The 22442-nt window shown below is 46.3% G+C and overlaps 10 protein-coding genes across 10 annotated transcripts; 6 read left to right on the top strand and 4 right to left on the bottom strand.

Moving 5' to 3' along the window:
• Nucleotides 1-1138: 1138 nt before the first annotated feature.
• TGAM01_v206785 (hypothetical protein) lies at nucleotides 1139-2245 on the top strand (the record flags this gene model as incomplete). Its single annotated transcript, XM_018806837.1, has 2 exons — nucleotides 1139-1546; nucleotides 1610-2245. 2 exons carry the CDS (start codon nucleotides 1139-1141, stop codon nucleotides 2243-2245), a joined length of 1044 nt encoding a protein of 347 aa, XP_018659927.1.
• Nucleotides 2246-2469: 224 nt separating this feature from the next.
• Nucleotides 2470-3236, bottom strand: TGAM01_v206784 (hypothetical protein; the record flags this gene model as incomplete). The annotated part of the gene is made up of 3 exons (XM_024549946.1): nucleotides 2470-2625; nucleotides 2684-3052; nucleotides 3141-3236. The coding sequence occupies 3 exons, from the start codon at nucleotides 3234-3236 to the stop codon at nucleotides 2470-2472; spliced, it is 621 nt and encodes a 206-aa protein (XP_024405332.1).
• Nucleotides 3237-3632: 396 nt separating this feature from the next.
• TGAM01_v206783 (hypothetical protein) lies at nucleotides 3633-4812 on the bottom strand (the record flags this gene model as incomplete). Its single annotated transcript, XM_018806839.1, has 3 exons — nucleotides 3633-3817; nucleotides 3884-4611; nucleotides 4667-4812. The coding sequence occupies 3 exons, from the start codon at nucleotides 4810-4812 to the stop codon at nucleotides 3633-3635; spliced, it is 1059 nt and encodes a 352-aa protein (XP_018659929.1).
• Nucleotides 4813-5297: 485 nt separating this feature from the next.
• TGAM01_v206782 (glutamyl-tRNA(Gln) amidotransferase subunit A) lies at nucleotides 5298-7505 on the bottom strand (the record flags this gene model as incomplete). The annotated part of the gene is made up of 2 exons (XM_018806840.2): nucleotides 5298-6927; nucleotides 6982-7505. 2 exons carry the CDS (start codon nucleotides 7503-7505, stop codon nucleotides 5298-5300), a joined length of 2154 nt encoding a protein of 717 aa, XP_018659930.1.
• Nucleotides 7506-8329: 824 nt separating this feature from the next.
• On the bottom strand, nucleotides 8330-9190 carry TGAM01_v206781 (hypothetical protein; the record flags this gene model as incomplete). The annotated part of the gene is made up of 1 exon (XM_018806841.1): nucleotides 8330-9190. One exon carries the CDS (start codon nucleotides 9188-9190, stop codon nucleotides 8330-8332), a length of 861 nt encoding a protein of 286 aa, XP_018659931.1.
• A 2089-nt stretch (nucleotides 9191-11279) lies between these two features.
• On the top strand, nucleotides 11280-12026 carry TGAM01_v206780 (hypothetical protein; the record flags this gene model as incomplete). Its single annotated transcript, XM_018806842.1, has 1 exon — nucleotides 11280-12026. The coding sequence occupies one exon, from the start codon at nucleotides 11280-11282 to the stop codon at nucleotides 12024-12026; it is 747 nt and encodes a 248-aa protein (XP_018659932.1).
• Nucleotides 12027-14417: 2391 nt separating this feature from the next.
• TGAM01_v206779 (hypothetical protein) lies at nucleotides 14418-15983 on the top strand (the record flags this gene model as incomplete). The annotated part of the gene is made up of 1 exon (XM_018806843.1): nucleotides 14418-15983. The coding sequence occupies one exon, from the start codon at nucleotides 14418-14420 to the stop codon at nucleotides 15981-15983; it is 1566 nt and encodes a 521-aa protein (XP_018659933.1).
• A 550-nt stretch (nucleotides 15984-16533) lies between these two features.
• Nucleotides 16534-18530, top strand: TGAM01_v206778 (acetamidase; the record flags this gene model as incomplete). The annotated part of the gene is made up of 3 exons (XM_024549945.1): nucleotides 16534-16806; nucleotides 16869-18147; nucleotides 18457-18530. 3 exons carry the CDS (start codon nucleotides 16534-16536, stop codon nucleotides 18528-18530), a joined length of 1626 nt encoding a protein of 541 aa, XP_024405331.1.
• A 982-nt stretch (nucleotides 18531-19512) lies between these two features.
• TGAM01_v206777 (hypothetical protein) lies at nucleotides 19513-20542 on the top strand (the record flags this gene model as incomplete). The annotated part of the gene is made up of 3 exons (XM_024549944.1): nucleotides 19513-19605; nucleotides 19656-19983; nucleotides 20487-20542. 3 exons carry the CDS (start codon nucleotides 19513-19515, stop codon nucleotides 20540-20542), a joined length of 477 nt encoding a protein of 158 aa, XP_024405330.1.
• Nucleotides 20543-21041: 499 nt separating this feature from the next.
• TGAM01_v206776 (hypothetical protein) lies at nucleotides 21042-22067 on the top strand (the record flags this gene model as incomplete). Its single annotated transcript, XM_018806846.1, has 1 exon — nucleotides 21042-22067. One exon carries the CDS (start codon nucleotides 21042-21044, stop codon nucleotides 22065-22067), a length of 1026 nt encoding a protein of 341 aa, XP_018659936.1.
• Between the last annotated feature and the right edge of the window lie 375 nt (nucleotides 22068-22442).

Genomic DNA, 22442 nt, shown 5'->3' with positions numbered 1-22442 from the left:
GGATAAGCTGCACGAGTTAGAGTGTGAGTAGGGGTACTGCAATTATCGTTAATTCTAAGCCTCTTTGCTTTCTTTATTTCTTTCCACTGGTGTTTAATAATCCAGCTTCGTTTAGCTCTCTCTCAATCACCCTGGTTCATCAAAAGTGACTGTCACTTGACACAGGGACTGTGGACCTTGAGTAGCCAAATGGATCGGCCCCTCAGAGCCGGGAAACTATTACCCAAAAAGAATCAATGGAAGACCGCCAGAAGCCAAAAATACGAAGATGCATGACAAAAGCGCGATTCAGTGCCATCCTTGCCCCCCCCGAGTAGCGCGTGTCACTTCCCTGCTAGGCCGAGCTTAACGGCCAGGTCCGGAGTTCCTCGATTCTCATCTAGGAAGCTAGATCTTGGATTGACAGCCCCGTTCATTTCACTTGCTACAACTGGATAGGGCACACGCATACTATATGACGATTCAAGCTCGATGGGAACGTTTGCAGATTTGATGCCTGTCAGTCGGCGCCATGCCGTAACAACCGGCTAAGGCTGGCTGGCCCAATATGTGCAGTCGGCCCTTTTTGCCCAGCTGGGCTCTCAGAGGGCGAATCGAGCAGTCTCGCCTCGTCTCTCGGTTCCTGACGGTCAATATTTGTCCGTCCATATAGACGCCCAGGAACGCACACACTAATGGCCTGTTTGTCGCGTTATGGGGGAACAGGGTCTAAGCTGGCGGCTAGCAAGTTGTTCATGTGGGGGAAACAGGGCCTTGGGCCATACTCAGCTGCTCCTTTGAGCCTCCTGAGAGAGATGTCCGTCTGCATATCCGTATACGAGGCACGTAGCCGTGAGCACACGGAGAAAACTTCCAAGCAGCACGGAGTGAGTGGAGTGGCGAGCATGAAGAACGAGGGGCTGAGGAGCCCTTGTGTGGATAGTCGTATGCTATTGATGGTATGGCTTCTCCTTGATGATTTGATGAAAAACTTACAAGGCTGATCAGGCGCCGCCGGGTGGTTGTGAGCATGTAAGGGCCTCACAATATCTCGACAAGTATTAATAGTCCGGCTTGGCATCTGCTTTTTTTCTCGGCAGAGACCATCTCAACTCCAATCCCCTCTTACACCAGAAGTAAAAGAGACCAACTCGCAGCCATGTTCTCCAAGCTGCTCCCGCTCGCCGCTCTGGCAGCCGTTCCCGCCCTCGCGGCTCCTACTCCTGCTGCTGCCGGAAACTGCTTTCCTTTTGGCAACGCAACTTTCCCCGGCAACTACGCTGCCCCAAGTACCGCTCTGAACAACTGGTGGTGCCCTCAGTCCGACTTCTATGGCTTCATGGGCTTCTCATATCCTCTCGAGGATAGCACCTGCTCCGACTCTAGCAACGGCTACGCCCAGATGAAGAAGGACTTTGCCCAGCAGAAGAAGGACTTTGGTGCGAGCATTGTGCGCATGTACTACCCCACGTGCACGCAGTCGAGCGTCTTCATCAATGCCATCAAGGCTGCGTACGACAACGGCATGGGCCTGATTGTCCAGGTCTGGACCAACTTTGGCGATGGTGTAAGTATACAACTGTTGAGGTTTACATGTATGAGCGCTCAAGTGCTGACAGTATGTTTCTAGAATGTCTGGCAGCAGTCCCAGCAGGCCATCTACAACGCCATCAACGACCCCTCCGTCGCGGCAATTGCCCCTTATGTCGTCCACTGGGCAGAGTTCGGCTCCGAGCCCGTTGGCGATGGCATGGACCAGGGCAACTTTGTCAACGACCTCGGCAAGTTCCGCGCCACGCTCAACGCAAAGGGCATTTTGGCCGGTATCAGCGAGGACTGGGACAGACCCGGCACCATGAGCGGCAGCAACGGCAAAGGTCTCGCCTCCATCGGTGCCGGCGTCAAGGCCAACTCCGACTTTGCCCACATCCACCCCATGCCCTTCTACCACGGCAACAACCCCGAGTCGCAAGCTTGGAGCTACATCCAGTCCCAGATCAACTGGGTCAAGACCAACGTCGGCCTGCCTACCTTTGTTACTGAAACCCAATGGGCTTGGGGCGCCACCGACCACTACCCCGGACACAAGGACCTTGGCGTTACTCAGTACACCAACTACTGGAAGACGTTTGACCAGAACTGCGCTTACTTCAAGCAGCAGAACGTTGGCTGGTTCCTTCACGCTTGGAGGGGCGAGGATACTTTCGATATCGTGAACCCCAATGGTGGATACATTATCCCTAACTGGAGACCCCAGCAGTGCTAAACGATTAATGATGAGACGTTTGTGCCAAGGCGCGCAATATGGCAAGGAAGGATAATCATGGTTCACTGTACATAGCATTGTCAGCCTAATAAGGCATATATATAAATAGCATTGAATTCTTCAGATATTTGGAGTTACTGTTCATATACTCTACGATCTTAGCGTCAAATTAGATTGTCTTGTGCAAGTGCATGTATTTACACAGTTGTAAAGACACATTAAACCTACACCCGCGCCGCAACTAAACTCATGTAGATTCCCCATAACAGGCCAATAAAGCTTAGAAAAACAATGCGGCGGTGCACAGGAATAAAGCTAAAGCTGACAATGGAAGCAATTGGCCAAATCTTGTATCCCGCGATGATAATAGGGATTGTTTCCTTGTTTGAAATGATGTTAGTCTGGGAACATTGGATAGCCCAATGATTGAAGACTCACAGCTTTAATATTGGATGCTATCTGAATGGCAGGTTGACCCTTTAATATTCCCATGACGACTAGAAATGCCACTGTATTCATAATGGCCCCGGCGGTGATGCAGTCAATAAACCATTTGGCCAGTGTGTTGCGAATGCTAAACTTGGATTGCACTGGTGCTTCGTTTTGCGGTCCCACCCCTTCTCCAATCGACTCTTCCATGGCTCTGAGCTCAATGTCTTTATCGCCATGAGTGTGCAATTGATGCATGGGCGGATATGCAGGTAGAGCCTTTTCGAGAAATTGTTGCCACATGTAGTTTGGCGGAGCAGTGATGAGAGTGTATGCGATGAACCGGGCAAGTTGGACAAAGTCCAGATAGAAATTCCGCTGCCATTGGTGTAAGTGTGAGGGCTTGAACATTTTGAACGGCCATTTGAGACATTAATCAATGAGAAGGCGCTAATTAGAGTCTTACATTATTCCAGTATGCCTCAATAAACTGAGCGCAGAAATTGGAGACGGTCGACAGAAACGCCGCCTGCAGCGTCGCTGTCATCATTGGAGACGGCATTTTGGGCCACAATTGCATCAATTTATCCACTCAAGCTTCTGTCGAAGATGTATATGTAGCAATCATTGTTTAGAGTTTTGAGGGTGAGGGAAAGGAATGTTTCGTAAATGAATCCACGTCAGAGCCAGGAGAGCATCACGTGAGAGGCCGGAGTATGGATGGTGAATGGTGATCTACAAAACAAGTGGAATTTTGGTGGAGATGGCGAGTCGGTGTTGTGAGGCTGTCAAGATGCAGGATTGCGAAAATAGAGAATGGGTCAGCTCTCATTTATTCTTCTATATATTCGATATTGCATACTTTGCGTAACTGACGATAAGAATGTTCAATTGCATTGCCGTATTACCCATATCTATTTCATCCTGAAACGCCACTTTGCAATCCCCATCTGACATCTCACTGAGGAATCCTCACCACGATTCGCCCTGTGATTTGGCCATGCTTCAGTTTCTCGAAAATGTCTGGGATTGCTGAAAATTCTTCCACCTTGACCGTTGGACGGATTACCCCTGCAGCAGCATGTTGGAGAAGCTCCTCCATCTGCTGCTCGGTCCCTACCATCACGCCTGTCACAGTGAGTGCTAAGGCACAATTAGCCAGATACTTTGTACAAGTTGTTTTTGGGCCTGGAAAAAAAAAATCTGTACCTCTTGCGGCGAATAAACTGGCTGCCAAAGGAAACTTGAAGGTGGAAGCAGGCAAGCCTATTATTGCCAGTAGCCCATTGTTCCGAACCAGCTTTGGGGCAAGTTCAAATGCGGCTTCTGATCCAGAAACAATGAGACAAGCATGAGCTCCTTCTCCCGTGATCTCTCTAACTCGCTGCTCAACATCTTCGGCAGCGAAATCGATGAATTCATGAGCACCGCATTGTAGACTGAGCTCGCGTTTGGATGACCCGGTATCGACTGCGATGACCCTGAATTTCCTCAGTCTGCTGGCAATCTGAACTCCAACATGTCCCAAACCGCCACCCGAACCTGATACAACGACCCAACCATCCTTTGGTATATGTGCATCGAGTTTTGCAATTCCGCCCATCATTGTTAATCCTCCGCATAGGAGAGGAGAAGCCACCTCGTCTGCCACGCCATCAGGGATAACTGTCAAGTATCGTGAGTCAGCAACGACGTATTGCTGCAGAGTTCCTTGAGCATGAACGCCTGTAAAGGCTGGTTTCATGCAGTGGTTTGAAGATCCGCGTTGGCATTCTGAGCATTGACCGCAAGCACTGTGAAGCCACTTCACGCCTACACGCTGTCCAAGCACTGACTCTGAGACGTTCTCGCCTGTTTTGACGACAATGCCGACGCCTTCGTGACCAACGACCGGCTTGTAATTACTCCATCCAAGCAGTGCTCGAACTTCTGAACCGCTGAACGATGTTTGGTAAGTCATTTATTGCGGAGGGAAAGGGGCTGAGGACCTACCAAACACCGCTATAAGTTAATTTGACAAGAACTTGATACTTGCCTGGTGCTTCAACGGGATATGTGTTGTCAATTCGCACTGTACCGTTTGGACCTGGTTTTTGTATGACGGCTGCGGTTTGCAGCGTGGGAATTGGTGTGGTCATCTCGACTTTACGTGTACAATAAACTTGGAGATTGGTGGCGTGGAAACAGCTGAATTAGAGGTTGACTATGGAGTCTGGTTTAGAGATATAATGTTCTTTTGAGCATATATACCAAATTGACAGCGACTTGGAGCATCGAATTTATTAGTTCTCTATCTAGGCTTAGCAACATCCCCGCATCGGCAGTGGGCTTCGGAAACTTTTAGTGGGGGAAACATGTAGACAGAGACTGAGGTCCGGCTTCTAATATCGGCAATGAATGCGTTGAGTTTTTTAGGAATCACACCAGCTTCATGTTTATATGTTTTGTCTGCCACTATGCCGATACACGTTTCATCCAGCTACATGTGACCTCGCTGCCTCTGCATCTATAGGATCTATGAATGATAAATTCTTATGATCGAGGTAACGGATAATGACGGCTATATGTATCTCTCGTTGATGCTGTAGGCCCTCTGTGCTATTATGAAACCGAAATTTGCTTTTTATTTTGCCGAATAATTTTCGAAAACAGCTGCGATATCCAGCACCTTACCATCATATCCGCTGCCGCCTTGAAAGGTAATACCAAAAGGTAACCGAACTCCTCCATCTTCGGCCCATCCGGCATTGACGCTGACTCCGCATAAATCAATGACATTTCCTGGATGTGTGAAGATACCAAGCTTGGAATTTGCAATCAGCGGACTGTCTTCTATTTCTTGTATAGTCGGATGCCATGGCACGGTTGGCACGACTAAAACGTCAATACCATCTTCGAACTTGTTGAAGATTTGGCGGCCTTTGGCAATACATTCCATTTGTATGGCTTGGTCTCTGTATACCTCCCAACCTTTCAAGTCCGACGAGAGAACCTTCTGGATGACTAATTTAGTCGTCGGATGAAGCGTGTCGATCTTCTCTGAGAGAAACTCGTAGCCGATTGAAGCGAGACGTTCGTGAATAAGAGACGCACCGTAAATGAGATCGCCCGCTGTAGCAAGTGGCGTGTAGTCAATATCAACGAGTGTTCCTCCAATCGACTGCAGCACATCAACAGCCTTCTTAAACAGCTCTTGATATTCCTTTGAACACAGCTGTAAAAGGGAATCAGGAGGGATGCCAAAGGTAAAGCCTCCTTCTTTTGGTCCTCGGAAGTCTACAGCCCACGTCGGCAAACTTGCCGGTGGTTTGGCATACGGATCTAGAGAATCGTGCCGATCAAGCACATACCAAACCTGTCTTGCGTCGGCTACAGAAGGTGCCAAAACGCCAATTGTATCGAGACTCTGGCATGCAGGCACCGCGCCTCTGGCGGAGATTGTGCCTTTGGTGGGTTTGAAGCCAACGACGCCGTTTAGTGCAGCAGGGGCACGAACGCTCCCGGCTGTATCAGTCCCAATGGCAAAGGAAACAAGTCCAGCAGCGACAGCGACTGCGGATCCGGAAGATGAGCCACCGGGGACATGATCTTTGCTGTGGAAGCAGTGAAGAGCACCATAAGGCGAGCGGCATCCCACCAAACCAGTCGCAAGCTGTTCGAGGTTCAACTTCCCTATATAGAGTGCCCCCGCGTCGAGCAGATGTTGAATTGACGGAGCTGTAGAAGTAGCCGTATACGCATAGCTTTCGCATGCTGCTGTGGTAACCAAACCTTCAACATCAATGTTGTCTTTTATGGCAAACGGGATGCCAAAAAGAGGCGGGAGAGGCTTTCCAGCATATGCTGCAGATAGTTTACTGGCAGCCGCTAATACATCCTCTTGAGACTGCCTAGAGATCCAAACAGCAGGATTAATATCCCCATACTTTGCTATGCGATCAAACACGGAATTGATAACTGCCTCGGGCGTGGTACGGCCATCTCTGTAAAGACTCTTGAGTTGATCGATAGAAGGAAGCATTGGAGAGTTGAGACCATGATTGGTTGAGGACGGAATAAGCTGGCGAAATTGCTCTGCTTCCGTAGTGAACTCTGAGCTGTGGCCTACATATCCGAAGAGGCCGTTTTGGCAGCAAACAATATCCAAGGACGTGGCTGCCATACTTTCGTCAAATCCTGCTGTACAGTCTGATAGAATGCAACATTCATAGCCTCTATCATTGCCCTCCCTTAGGGTACTTGTTACGCAACATCTGGACACACACAATTAGTCACATACGAAGCCAGTATAATCTACATTCACTTACTCAGTCGTAACTCCAGCAAGGACCAAATGCGTAATGCCCCTGGCCAACAACACTCGATGGAATTCAGTCCCCCAAAAACTCCCTTTCCCAGGCTTATCTATAATTGGCTCTCCAGGATACGGCTTCAGTTCGTCGATGATATCATGGCCTTTCTCGCCTCTTACAAGTAGCTTCCCCATAGGGCCTTCGTCGCCAATGGTCAGTGATTTGCTGCCGTTTGGTGCGCTTGCCTGCCTCAACCTTTTCGCAGCGGGCAGATCGGAGAGATTTGGAAGATGGCCTTCTCTGGTGAAAATAACATGCATGCCGATAGATCGGGCGGCTTCGAGTGCTTTCTGGACATTGGGCACTATTTTGCGAACAGATGAGAAGGCAGCGGGATTTGCGCAAATAACAGACCCGAAGCCATTTGGGTCTAAGAAGTCTCGCTGCATATCGATTATTACTAGAGCCGTGGTTGCAGCAGGGCAAGAAAACGCATACGGGCGAGCATTGCGAAGCAACAATTTTCTGTCTGAGGCCATATTGAATGTCTACAGAGCGATAAATGGAGTCGAAAAACAGAGTGGAAATGTACAGTGAGATAAGATGATGATAGTGATGGACTTATTGGGCGGAGAAGTGACTTTATATGCGGGGTGATTTAGCACGACGATTCGTTCTAGTCAGTGAGAGCTTCCGTGCTCGTCCGAGCTTACAAAGCACAACAGTACAAAGCACAACAGTTATGTATTCAAACTGGCAATCGTACTTTTCAAGTAGCCTCACTTCATAAAGAATCTGTGAAGAAGGCTGCTTGGGACATCAAGTCACTGTTCCTATTGCGATACATCCAACTTGGAGGTTTAGTGCGAAGCGATTCGCTAGCACTTAGGAGGGGCCAAGTGAAGCAGAGCTAACATAAGTGATTGTACTAGGAGAATAGGCTTCAGAGCAGACAATAATGTTTTTTCCTGTCTTTCTATTGAAAATATTACATGAATTTTGATATAACGATTAGTTAGAGAATGCGCCTGAATTGTCTCTTTCTATTGAAAATATTACATGAAATTTGATATGACGATTAGTTAGAGAATGTGGCTGAATTGGCACCCAAAGTACTATGAGACGTTGCAATGAAGCCATGCTGCGGCCGGTATGGCTGGATATAAGCTTAAATATTACGGCCGCTCCTCTTTTGTTTAGAAGGCCGTGTTTCAAGTATATGCAGTAAAAGGCAGTGGCAATCAAACATGCATCATGGCAATATGTAGGTATGTAGGTAGCCATCTCAGTCTATTCACCTCAACAATTAGCTCTCTATCCTACAGGTATGTTTGCTTTTATAACGCTTTTCTCAATTCTCTCTCTACGCATCCAAATCCGTGGAGCTAGCAATATCCTTCCATTCTTGACACACATCGATTGCAGCCTGGGCAGCTGCAGTGATGTCTTCAATAGCATCAACACCCAAGGGCAAGAATGAAGGCATTTCCTTGCCCTTGGCTACGCCACTGGACGTGACCACATCGTAGATGACTCGAGCACCCTTGACAGGGTCTCCTCGCTGCTTGTCGGCTTCAAACGCAATAACACGCTTGTTCTCCTCGCTTATCTCTCGGTAGTCCGCGATGCCAGTGCTCCCACTTATTGAACGGAAATCTCCATTCTGCTTCAACAACTCTGTGCGGAAACGGCCGGGCTCGACCAGCAAGTGTTTGATGCCAAGTGGCTTAACTTCAGCAGCAAGACCAATGCTGAGAAGCCGTAGAGCTGCCTTGGAGGCATTGTATACACTGGCGGCGGGATGGGCAAACCATGCGGCCATTGATCCAATGGTCACCAGAGTTCCGGCTTTTCTGCTCCTCATGTGAGGAAGAATGGCGCGGTATACATTAAGTGCTCCAAAGACATTGGTCTGGAATTGTTGGTGTGTGTCTTCAGGCGAGAGATCCTCCAGAACACCCATTTGGACGTAAGCCGCACAGTTAACGATGACGTCGATTGGGCCATGTGAAGAAATAATGGCGTTCATATCTTGCTTGATCTTATCCAGAGGCTCATTCTGGTCAAGGTAAGCGAAGCTGATGTTCTTCTCTTGAGTTTGCTGGACTTTCTTCGGTGAGCGTGTTGTGGCAACGACCTTGTTGCCTTGCTTCGCAGCGACGATGGCGAGATGGAGGCCAAGGCCAGATGAGGCGCCTGTGACGAGCCAAGTTTGGGGAGACATTTTGTTTGATTGTATGTGTGTTTGATGAGATCTTGGTGTATACTTGACTGTGATAGTGAACTATTGGTTCAAGAGATAAGTTGATATACCACTTTAAAAGAGCAGGAAGAGCTTCATCTTTATACTTCAACGATCAAGCCACTCTGGGTAGTCTGGGTCTAGCAAACGCTGGATCATCTCGAAATCTTGATCTCGGTATGACTCAATTTAGGAAAATGGCCTCTTTTGGCCACTTTTCTGTCGAAACATGTTGTTTTTATGAAGCTATTTGTCTGTTTGTCTCTTGTTCTCCGCGATGGCCCGTCTTAGCGGATCTCGCCAGAGCGGACGGGAGCGGACGCGAGCGGAGAGTGGAGCGCGGGGCCGCCATTTCGGCGTTTGCTGTGCACTAAACATCTGGTTTCGGCACTTGCGGAGATAGGTTTGTGGAGAAATGGAGTTTATAGTCTACTACGTGCGTTAAGGCTTCGGAGTTGAGAGCCGGCTGCATGGCGTTTGTGCTGAATCTGTCTGGAACGATTGGTGCAAAGCCTAACGGGATTTGGGAAAACGTTAACAAAAGAGGAACATGACTTGAAATCTTGCAGAGACGACAAGTTGCCACTGGAGCCTTGTAAGTGTCTTCAGATTTCTTTTCTTCACGAGTATTGCAGCTTCGGCTTTTAAAGCTCGGGTTAACGCTCTTTGTGGTTCCAACGTTGAATACTAAGCAATAGGCATGCGCAGGAGACGCTTTAAAGATTGAAGGTAACACAACTTATAGAATAGCAAATAGCTCAAAGTAAAGATTTACTGGGAGGCCGACGTCTCGTCGTCAAATTTTACATGGTGGGAGAGACAGAGATAGGCAGAGCTATAATTGCTGCCGTTGGGATAGCTACGAGCCGTTCTCTATATAAAAACAAAGAGTTATATTCCTGATGGAGGAAAGTAACGGGATGTGGCGGGAATGGCGACTTCTAGAGAGATTACGAAAAGTGGTTCTGCTGATATCAAGATGACGATATTGTCCATGCAGCTCATAAAATCTATAATTGTAGCGCAATAACATAGAGTTTTACGAATTGTTTGTAGATATATCTCGACACATAATAGTCAGGAACACACAGTCGAGATGTTGTCAGTGAGTAATTGTTACATCTATGTCTCAACACTCCGGCTACAGAGATTGTATCATTCGTCGGCTATCGTGTCTATCTCTATTTCTCCCTTAGTAAGCGACAAAATGATCTATAGGTTGTAAAGTGGAAATACCATATCACTATGACATCTCTTCTCTAGCGGCTGTTCAACTTTAACTTCTGACACAATACTAATCATTGTGAACCACGTATTTCTGCAGCACCCTCTTTTAATTTCAGGAAATAGAAGATACTAGCTCGCTAGAATTGCCTCTCGTTACGGAATTCCCAAACCTGTTTGTTCTCTCTATAGTAACATAATTGATTGATTTGTCTTTTAACACCTAGCAGTGTCATGTTAATCGCAAGGGCTAGTGACGCTGTGACAGCCGATTATGATTCTTTTTTCTCGCTTTCTATTTTTGCAAAACTAAGTAGATACAACAAAGCAAAGTGTAATTCCTTAGTGACATTCTCCGTTGCGCTTGGCCGGTTTTTCTTCCATTTTGGACACTAAAGCTAATTGTTTTCGAACGCATTGTCAATTTAGATAGATGAGCATAGAGCACTCGTGGACGTATTGGATGATGTGGAACATGGATATTTATTTTATCGTTGAGATGCTCTATTGAAAGCCTTGGGATCGAAAAGTTCAAAAATTAAGCATCCCAAAGTATTCACCTCGCATTCTACAATATCGGACTCCTGTAATTCTTGTCGATGAATCTTCGGGTTCTTTATAGGGGCTCAAGTAAATATCCTGACAGGTGGGGGAGATACTATTAGCGCTGACCGCTCAGTGGGTTCAAGTTTCTCTCCTATTCAAGGTTCTCCTGTGCTGACTTTGGTAATAGTATAAGAATCTCACAAAGTTCGCCTTCTCTATCCAAACCTATTTTCCCCCTCAGTAATCAACCGCTTTCCGCAAATCCATGCAGTAAATTTTAAATTTCTTGCATACCGCGACGATGAGTCCATTTCAATCAGTAACAACAGTGCCTCAATGGCCTGTACCAACTACGAGTTTAGGTGTTGTTGTGGCACGGTTTCAAGAAGACCTAGTGCCCTGGCTCCCGGTAGCCAATTACACCTATGTTTACGACAAGGGTCATATCCCACAATCAAACGACACTGTCGACCACGACGCCTTTCGCTCTTACATTCAGCTACCCAACATCGGCCGAGAGGGAGACACGCACCTATACCATATTGTGAACAACTGGGACACTTTGGAAGATTATATGATCTTTTCCCAAGCAGACCCCTTTGATCTCATTGGATCTGTCGTCAACACCACGAGCAAAATGGTGGACGTAGCGCTTCAAGTCCATCCCGGCGAGGTCAATCCCTTTGACCCATCTCTTTTCCACGACGTGGATGATTGGGCCAAGATCAATTGGACCGATCCCAAAGAAAGCATTTGGATAACAGCAAGCGAGCTCAAATCTCTCGTCTTTGCGCCGTATACACCGGCAGAGCTATGGAAATTTGTATTAGAAGAGAATCATCCACCGGCTATTCGAGCTGCACATGGCGGTACTTTTGCCGTTCGACGAGATACAATCAAGAGTCGCCCACGCGAAGTATATGAACGTGCTTTGAAACGATTTGTTGAGGCTAACGCTACAAATCCCGAAGTCGGCTTCATGTGGGAACGCTTCTGGACCCCAACGTTTTCTCACCAATACTGGCTCCCAAAGGTTGAGAATCCCTAGATAATTCATCATTAATGCCCAGTTTCTAGGTATAATGCAAAATTAGCATCGGCGTCCTATTGCAGACAGTTACCTGTCATAGTAGAATTGTCTACAAGGCGCGTTAAGCCAGCAGCTTTGGGGTTGAATATTGAACCTTTTAAATACTGCTTCGTGGAGATCGATACAGCAGATAGCATCATGCACTTAATGTCAAATGTTTTAATAGATGGTTTGCTGTATTCATGATACTTTTAAGATTGCAATTGCGCCTCTGATACACTATTATGCAATATCTATGTAGGCTAGGCTGAGAAACTATACCAAAACCTCGTGCGTCATCGAGATGACACAATGAGTATGCACTATGACCGATCTTTATAAGCTCGTTTGCACCCTCTTACACATTATTGGTCAACTATTCTCTATGAGGAAGAATGATTGCCTGTGACAGCTGAATATAGTAACTGATCATTGCGATATCCACTATTAGCGCAGAACTATCGGACAGGGCCATAACTGTCTACCAGCAGCGCCATAACCGGACTTGATGAACACCTATGCACATATACATGTTCCAAGCGATTTCTTGTTGAAGATTATATGCAAGAATGATCCATTATACAGCAGTTGTATTGAGCTTGGTTCCAAAAATAGGCCAAACGAGCACTAAGCCCCCTTCCACAACGGGCGCTCCAATCCTTCTGCGAATTCTCAGCGACTAATCATTAAAATGAGATTCTCTGCTCTTAGCTTTCTGGCCTTTATCATCTCCGCCGCTGCCTGGAGTGGCCAAGTCAATCAGCGGACTGATGCTCCGTCTGGGGAGGGTCCCGGGCTTTCACATATCGATATAATCGATTATGACACCGGATCAACCTATTCTGCCAATACTTTTCCCAGATGGAGAATTTCAAGCATAACAACGGAACGTGTGTCAGCACACATGTATTAACCTTATAATGAGGAGGCGACTTACGTGACAACAGTCTCTCTGAAACCAGCCCTGATTCACTAACGAGCAACAAAAGATTCAGACCATAATAGCTCTATTCAGTAGCTGGATACAGGTCCAATTAGTGATGATCATTTGAATGTGAACACATATTGTTAATAGAATAGCAATGTGTGATTCTTCGTATACTGTCTCCATAGTATTTTAGATGGACATGATCACATCAATCCTTAGTTCCCCTTGATTTATATTTCACTAGCAGGCAATAGGTGATTTCGATAGACAACGTGCCGCCACGGAATAGTCGATGCACGCACACGCGTTCCTACAGATACTGGTGTGTTAAGATCTTGTTATGCCGTGATATAGCCCGGAGTATGTGTTAATATTATTCTTTCAATTCGTCTACTGTATCAAAGCTGGTTCAATGCAGCAGGCAAATGGTTCGCTCTGAGGCTAAAATTACCGCTATTCTGTCAGTAATCAACCCGTGTAACGATTGCAAACTACAACTGAGTTGTATAATAGCTGAAGGGAGGAAGCATTATGTTTGACAAGCTAGAATGCCTTCAGCTTTCAGCTGTCTGAAATTAGTTCTGATTATTCTCTTTTATTACACGAGTATTGCATTTCGGACAGACTTCATGTAGCCACAACGCTCTAGTGCGATGCTGTAGCTAACATGCAGGTTACTTATCGCGTTTTATACCTATCTACCGATAGTTTTACGACTCTTCTACAATTCAGCTGTCAGAAATTACTTGAACGCCACTCTCATCCAGCCAGCTTCTGTGCAAGCCTAAGCCACTGTTTGCTCCGTCAATACGACATGTTTATTCGCTCTACCTGTGCGCGGCATTCAGCATTAGAGTGCAAGTTTGGTTGGCTACGTAATGTACTTACACCTCAATATAGGTAGTCTTCAAGCGCTACAAAAATTGAGCTAGACGGCATGCCAGACTCGAGGCTCAAATACAACTATACGAGGTATCAACATTATAATAATTCAAGAAAAAAAAGGGTTTTCTTTTCTTGATGCTGCCTTTTATGGTGCCATTTCTCTAGGATAACAGAAGAGCGAGGACGTCCTCTATTAAATGTTGGCTGCTGAAACTAAAATCCTCAGCTTACATGTAGCTGTGCGTTGTCCCGTCACTAACCAAAAATCAACCCAAATCCGCGTCAAATCGGAGCTGAGCATGTAAATTAGCACTTAATAGGCCTAGTGGTCTATCAGCTTGGCTTAGAACCAATCTGTCATGAAAACCAGAGAGTCGTAGACGATCATTAAATGCGTGGGCTAAAACTCGCAAACAATTATTTAAAGTTGCTTATAGCCCTTTCAAATATATCTGGCACTCGAAAGGAAGCAGCGCACATCCAGAAAAACTGATACCAAATAATCAGATAGTTATTGTTTTCTTGTTTGCGCCTGACTTTCGGAGTCTTCTGCAACAATGCCTTCTTCCATTCCATATGACCCCAGCCTTGTGATGGGCCAGATTGTCAACCAAGAAGCTCTTCAGAATGTCGAAGAGATTGCTGGATACGAGGCACCTGCCGATGCGGCTCAAGACAAATACAACGGGCTCTTGGCATCGAAGCGAAGCCTTGATATGACACTTATAGAGCTTACTGGTCTTAAACTCGGCGAAGATGCCCTTAAGCCACTTCAGCAGGAGATCGAAGCTTTCAATAAAGATGTTGCTTTAGCGGCGGTTGACTATGCCAAAGCAAAAATCGTATCTGAACAAAACATTGCAAAGGTCCGCGCCAAAATCCCGCAAGTTCATGTGCAGTGGGAGAGCCCGGTGGACTACAACAAAACGGGATACAAGACATTTCCTCTTGCTGCCGATTCTATCAACTTGGACGTGCAGTACTTTTCTACCGATACAAATGAACAGAAGTCTAAATCTTCAGCGGACGACATTGCTTCATTTGCGACGGCAAAGATGGAGAAGCTCGGAGCGAAACGCACGGCTGAATTCGCCGCCAATGTGAAGAGTCAGGTTAGTAGCCAAAGAGAAAAGCACGACATTGAAGGTACTCTTGTTATAGCTGCCACCTGCACGCACAAGAATGCTACAGTCTTGGCTCCATTCATTATGAACGTAGATAAAGCAATCAAAGTTTGGAATCAGATGCATCCGGATCAAAAAGACCGAATCAATCCAACAAGCCCCGCGGCAATGCTGCAGCTCGCCGAAGAAATTGAGTCACCGGAAGGCGTTGACGGCAAAGGCAAGCCCTCAATGACTATCATTTCAGGCGTAACGTACGGATCTAGCTTTGTCGGAATGGTTCATATCCTGAGGTCCAGCTCGACTATGGCCAGCGAGAAATTGAAGAGTATCGCTTCAAAAGCTCAGGTGCAGCTGGAAGTGGGCGCGTTCTTCAACAAAATGTCAGGAGGGTTTGGCGTCGATGCGAGCTTTTCCAACGACGTCAAGAACCTGCTCAGCACACAGAATGTTCAGTCGCACGTCACTATGACCTGCATGGGCTTAATTCCGACTTTGAAATCCAACGAAATCCAACTGGGAGTCAAGCAGTTTGCCAACTTCGATCCAAAGTCATCCATGGAACAAATCCAGGAGATTCAAAACGCCACAGTCGCAGATCAGGCAACTGTCGACAGCGCTGCAGCGGCCGCGAGAACAGGAGGAGAAATGGTTGCTATGCAAGGCGGAAAAGTCAAAGCCGCATTGTCGGCACTTGGAGATATCGACAAGGAAAACAACAAGATTCTAGACATCAACTCCATGATGGAAGCGCTCGACGACTATATCGCAAAAGCTGCCAATCTCACCGGTGGCGTGCCCATCAACTACTACCTGAAGCCAATCACGAAGGATATGCTGGCGGAAATGTGGATTTCCAAATACTACCCAGGCGAGTATATGCAAATTAAAGGTGACGATAGCGAGGACTCTAAGAAGCCTGGAGAAAACAACAACTCCTCCTCGAATAACAACAATACTACCAGTGGTGAGAATGAGAATGAGAATGAAGACAACTAATTGAATTGGAGACACGTTTCAGCATTGTTGAATGCACTCGAGTCAAGACCATAATTAGCACAACAAACTTTCTGTGCGTTTCTTTTATTAGACATTACATAACTTACGCAAAATTCAAGATTCAATGTCGCATACTTCTTCTTTTACTCTTCATAAAGTAATTTATGACCTTTAAAAAAATCTCTATCTCGTGCCAGTGAACAGGGTAGGTTAGAGAAGCGGTACGTGTACGCTCCGCTGAGATTCAATTCGTGTCTATACGCTCTGTGCATACCGGCACGCTTTTTATTGTATTACCTGGTATGAAATTAAAGCCCTTATAGGTCTTATCTATAAACTATAAAGCCATCACTCTCTTACACGTTGGCTCGCAAGGGCAGGCGCAGTTGTGTGCGTTATGTCAGCAATCACTGCTGCCTAGCTAAGCTGCTAACACTATTTATGCTTGGATCACATTGCCGAGAAAGGAGATTGAGAAAGCACACATCGTATTCTATACTCTATGTTATCCTCATAAACTCTTTTGCTATTTTTACCGCTAGAAGAGAAAATGAAAGCCTCTAACAAAATGTGGAAACAAATCGCCCAGGAAGCGCAAGCGCTCCGCGACGAAACACTTGCAAAAGTTGGTGTAACTATCGAAATCCCAGCTCAGCTTTCAAGAAACGTTACCGATATCCCTGATAGGGTTTTATCTGCCAGCAGTGCTAGAATAACATCTTTAGCGCCTCAAGAGATTATAACCTTGGCATCTGAACGCAAAATCTCCGCTCAGCAGATAGTTCAGGCCTTTCTGGAGAGGGCCATCGCTGCTCAAAATCTTGTTAGTCATTCGTATTTCTTGGTTGTTTAATCACCTCGCCAAGTGCTGATGACTATTGGTAGACAAACTGCCTTACCGAAATTCTCCCTGAGCGAGCCATCTCTCAGGCCATAGAGCTCGATGCTCGCCTCTTAGGCAATTCCGCTCCGCTTGGGCCGCTTCACGGGTTGCCAGTGAGCATCAAGTCTCACATCGGTATTGCTAATCGACCTCTTTCCTCTGGCTACTGCGCTCCATTCCATTCACGTCAACGCCCTGATACTGATGCGCTGGTGGTCCAAATTCTTACACGGGCCGGAGCTATTGTCCATGCTCGAACAACAGAGCCGCAGAGCATGATGCAGCTCGAGTGCACGTCGAATCTTTATGGAGTCACCACGAACCCTTATTCGAACATCCTCATGTCTTCAGGTGGCTCTTCAGGAGGAGAAGCTGCGCTGATTGCATTGCGAGGCTCTGTGTTAGGCGTCGGCAGTGATGTAGGCGGATCAATCCGCGTTCCAGCTGCTGCTTGTGGGATTTACGGACTGAAGCCAACCGCATTTCGAGTACCAACTACTGGCTGGAGTAGCACTCCGCCAGGAGCTGACCCAATAGTCACTGTTTTGGGCCCGATGAGCGTCAGCTTGGAAGGCCTAGAGATGTTTATGAGAGTCGTGGCGGCTGCAGAGCCGTGGCGCATTGAACCAGCATTAATACCGCTACCTTGGAGGGCGGTCGATATTGTTCTGAGCAGAGAAAAGCCCCTACGTCTAGGTATTATATGGCACGATGAGGTCGTTAAGCCACACCCGCCGATAATGAGGGCGCTGAAAGAGTTTGTAAACAAAGTGAGCAACGTGCCACATGTGGAAGTCGTTGACTTTCCGCCATATAAGCATGATGAGGCGTGGGCCATTGCGTCGAGCCTTTATTTCACTGATGGAGGTGAAGCTGATTTAGCTGTCATGGCTGAATCTGGTGAGCCGTTGCTACCGTTGACCGAGTGGATCATCAAAGACAATCCAGGTGTAAAATTATTGGATCGAGGTGAGCTAGAGTACTGGCTGGAAGAACGAGAAGAATTCCGGATGGAATACTCGCAGCACTGGAACGAAACTGGAGTCTTCAATAGAGCTTCGGGAAATTGGGAGGGTACTGTGGATGCCATCATCTGTCCCGTGGCGCCTGGAGTAGCCACGCAGCATAACACAGCCAAATACTGGACATACACTGCGGTGTGGAACTTGCTCGACTATCCAGCGCTGGCTTTTCCCGTCGGTAAAGTTGACAAAGCAGTAGATGTTAAGGAGAATAGAAAGCGCTTCATGAGCGACTTGGACAAGGAAAATTGGAAATTATGTGAGTGTGATCCCGATACGCCATATCTCTTGGAATTGCCAAGCGTGGGCCGAAAGCTGATAGACGCAGATCGCCCCGACCTATTTCATGATATGCCGGTCGGTTTACAGATGGTTGGGCGAAGATTTGACGATGAAAGAATTATTGCTATTGCCAGATTTTTAGAAAAGCATATTTAAAATAAGTTGTTCTTGGCGAAAGCGAAAACGCATAACGCATAATCAACACGAAAAGACTTGGGTATAATAGTGCAGCGCAGAGTGCATTCTCATATGTGAATGCAAGATTTATGGCTTATTGTGGCAATAGGCGGCAGAACAGATTTTCCTACTCCAAGGTATGTACTGCTTAATACAATTTCAACTGACTTCCAAAGCTGTTAGACACGTAGGTGGTAGGATTGCGTAGACGAGAAAGTTCATTCATCGTTTTCGTTAGTGGGCGCAAGACTTTCTAAATTAACTTTCTACGCTGCATCTCTAGAAATACTCCGTCATGCGGGGCTACAATGCGCCCCATGAGTCGCAGCACGTAAGATAAGCAGTAAAGCGCCTACCTCTAAGAAGATGACGTACTTGGAATCATATTCTATCGAGAGAGTGGTATGATGTCTTGTCGTCTGTCATTACTCTGTCTACTGCGTCGCTTGGTATAGTAGGCATGTCTTTCATTGGCAAATGCTTTGATCGCCCTTTAAGCTCTTCGCGATCTTGGGTTGCTATGTTTCCGAAATAATGTAGATAAGTGTGTAATAGGCTTATGTAGCTGAGATTGGAACTCAGAGATTGAGACTCTTATAAGTACATCGTAATGAAATTCGCTGTAGGATTTCTCTCCCATATTAAAAGCATCGAAGCATTAGGTTCAGCGTACTACATATAGTTAAAGGCTCAGCAGTCACTCATACAATGTGCCGATCGTCTTACTGCTTGATTAACACTCGATTTCAACGGCGTCTTAGTGGCTTGAAGAATGGCTTGAAGAATGGCTTGAAGAACGACAATCGTAAATATTACAACAAAAAGAATCCTCTTATCTAAAAAGAATTAAAGCCAGGGTCACGCTATCATTAACAGGCAGTTAACACGAGATACTCACATTTACTCAGATTAATGAATAGAGCCCATCAATTTGAGCACCTTTGACACCATTCAGGCGCCCCAGATGAATCTTCAAGAACGAATCTTGAATTGAAGCAACATGTTACAATTTACCTTCATCTAGTGCTGACTCAGTCTGTGATGGAGTAGAAAGAATTTCTATCACGATTGAGAGGCGTTGTCCATGATAAAGATCCTTCCTACTCGCTTTCATGATCTGTCTCCCATTACATTCTTTTACATCTTTTGTAACAATTTCTCAAACATGACAAACCAGGAAAAAATCGAGGCTCTTATAGACGAGGCCCTCAGCAAGCAGAAACAGGGTGACCGAAGCTCGTTGTGGGACTGTCTTGTGGTACGCACATCGGAGACTGGGTTTCTTCGACTTGAGCTAACTACAACAAGCTTGTAGGACTCACGTCTATCAACGAAGGGCAGTACGCGGCATACCTTTATAAAACAGCCCTAAAGACTACGCCAGCTGAATCTCGACCATTATTGTGGCGGCGCTATGTGGATGCGCTCTCAGAAATGCTCATAGTTGTTGGACTGCCAAAGACTTTGAACGCGCTCTACTCAATGATGCCTTTGGTCGAAAAGAGTGATCTCATTCATCTAAAAAGGTCAGAATGGGATGCCGATACCTCGGCGAGAGGCTGGCAGTACGCAACACGAACACACCATGACTGGGCCGAACGCTATGCGGAGGTTGCTCTATATGCACCTGATGTGGGTAAGTGCATGCTAGTATTTCTAAATAATAGTGCTAGCCAAGGCTAAAACATCTAAGCACATATTACACTGAATGTGTCAATCGAGAAGTTGTTGTCAGATTACTCTGTGCACGATGGACTTGCAACAATGGCACTACTATTGACGGTACTAGTCACGATGAATTGTCCACTCCAAGCTTCATGGTATGCAGACGGATACCTAAGGCACGGCGGCAACAACGAGACTCTTTGCGATGTTGTTGAGTTTGCGAAGAAGATCGCGCACGATACTGGTAATGGACTCCCTGCGGATTTCCCCAGTGTAGAGGAAATGCTGGGCGGAACAACCACATGATTATAAAGCAGAAGCAGCGAAACTCTGCGCTTTCAAGTTGCGATTCTTGGCCTTTCTATTGATACACTTGGTTAGCGCAAGGATGCGACGACTCAGGCTTGCATTGCGTAATAATGGTATTCAAACATACTCTAGCTATTACAAACCAAGTTAGAACAAAGTGATCAGCTCGAAAGGGTTTCCTCTTGCAACTCTACGTGCAGATTGATCCTGTCTGGAACTAATAAGATGCGGAAGTTACCATGGTCCTTAGCCGAGGCACTGGAATGATCGCGATCTTAACTAAATCCGAGCTGAGGCCCACTTGCATTGACAAACGCCGATAGAGATTTGAACTCTGATCCACAATCGGCTATCTCGTGAAAGACGGCAGGGTCTCGTTATTGGAACACTCTGATGTTTTATAAATTGATAATTGGATAGTATCTCCGCCTTAAACTCCGGGAGCAAGATGGAAGATGGGTAGCGGCGATAGGTTCGGCGCTACCACTCAACGGCTTCTAGAATGTCTGTCATCAGAAATCTATCTAGTATTGGCACACATATATAGGTATTCCGTTATCGACTTGAAAGACTGAAACTCATCCGCTATTCAGTTATCGAATTCTCAGTGTGAAGAAACAGAACAAAAACAACATAGGCGTTGCACTTTGCTCACTCGCTCAACCCATATCATCTCTATTCTACAGTTGCAATCTGATTTCGGAAAGGAGCCATCTCAATATGTCAAAGGGAACAGTTTTGATTACTGGAGCCTCCAGTTTTGTTGGCGCCCATGTTCTGGAGCAGTTTCTCTCCGAGGGTACTCCCGTTCGAGCAGTCGCTCGCTCTCAGTCTTCGGCAGATCGCATTCTTAAAGCGAATGCTAAATATGCTTCGCTTCTAAGTTTCGCCATTGTGCCAGATATTACGGCTCCGGGAGCCTTTGATTATGCCGTTAAAGATGTCGAGGGAGTCATCCATATTGCCTCTCCCTTCACCGTCAACATCAAAGACAACGAGAAAGATTTGCTTATTCCTGCAATCGAGGGCACTACTCAAATACTGGAATCGACCTACAAGTATGCGCCCCAGGTGAAGCGAGTTGTCATAACTGCCTCTTTTGCCTCTATCTTCGATCTGTCCAAAGGAATCCGCCCAGGCTATGTATACTCTGAGAAAGACTTCAACCCGGCTACTTATGACGAAGGCAAGAACGGAAGCGGTATCTTCGCTTATTGCGCCTCCAAGGTACTCGCCGAGAAGGCGGCCTGGAAGTTCGTTGAAGAAAAGCAGCCCCGGTTTACCGTCTCTGTCATCAACCCACCTGCTATCTACGGCCCTAATCACCACTACATCGACAATCTCAGCGAGCTCAACACTTCATCCGGCATGTTTTACTCTCTTATGAACGGCTCCCTTGCTGAAGTACCACCAACTACGACCTGGGCTGTTGTTGATGTGCGAGACGTTGCCCGTGCTCATAAGTTGGCTTATTATAAGCCCGAGGCAGGTGGCCAGCGATATCTCACGACATTAGGAAGATTTAGTTTCCAACAAATTTGCGATATCCTGCGAGAAGAATTCCCCGAGCTTCGCGACCGTGTCCCAATCGGCAATCCTGGGGAGCCCTTGCCCGACGTGTACGATGTGGACAACACCAAAGTGAAATCAGAGCTGGGCATAGACTTTATTTCGCTGAGACAAATGGTTATCGATACTGCCAAAAACCTTTTGGACATCGAAAAACAAATTGCCACATCTGCTTAGACGTTAGCTTGGTTGCCTTTCTCGGCTAAGATGGATACAAACAAATAAGATCGTTTAAGATATAGATATGTTTGATAAAGGAATAGATAAGACATTGATATATTTTGATTTGAATAGTATCGTGATAGAATAATTTCTTACGAATAAGTGAAAATATTTAAATATTCAAGCATTATTGTGAAGATAGATAATACCAAAGTTGTTGCCGTACATCAAGAGATCTTCTACTATCTCAAGTCCGTTGGATGGACCAACAGTGGGACGTGCACTGATTCGAGCTTGCTTATGTAAATGACTTACAAAGTAGCCGTACATGCCACGGCCAACATAACCAACTTGGTTCTTTAATCTTCAGTCATCTCCATCTTTCCGTTT

The sequence above is a fragment of the Trichoderma gamsii genome (genome assembly GCF_001481775.2).
Source record: "Trichoderma gamsii strain T6085 chromosome Unknown Scaffold_23.2, whole genome shotgun sequence".
In the NCBI taxonomy this organism is placed as follows: Eukaryota; Fungi; Ascomycota; class Sordariomycetes; order Hypocreales; family Hypocreaceae; genus Trichoderma; species Trichoderma gamsii.
The sequence above is the reverse complement of the archived record's forward strand: the minus strand, read 5'-3'. Positions and strand labels throughout refer to the sequence as shown.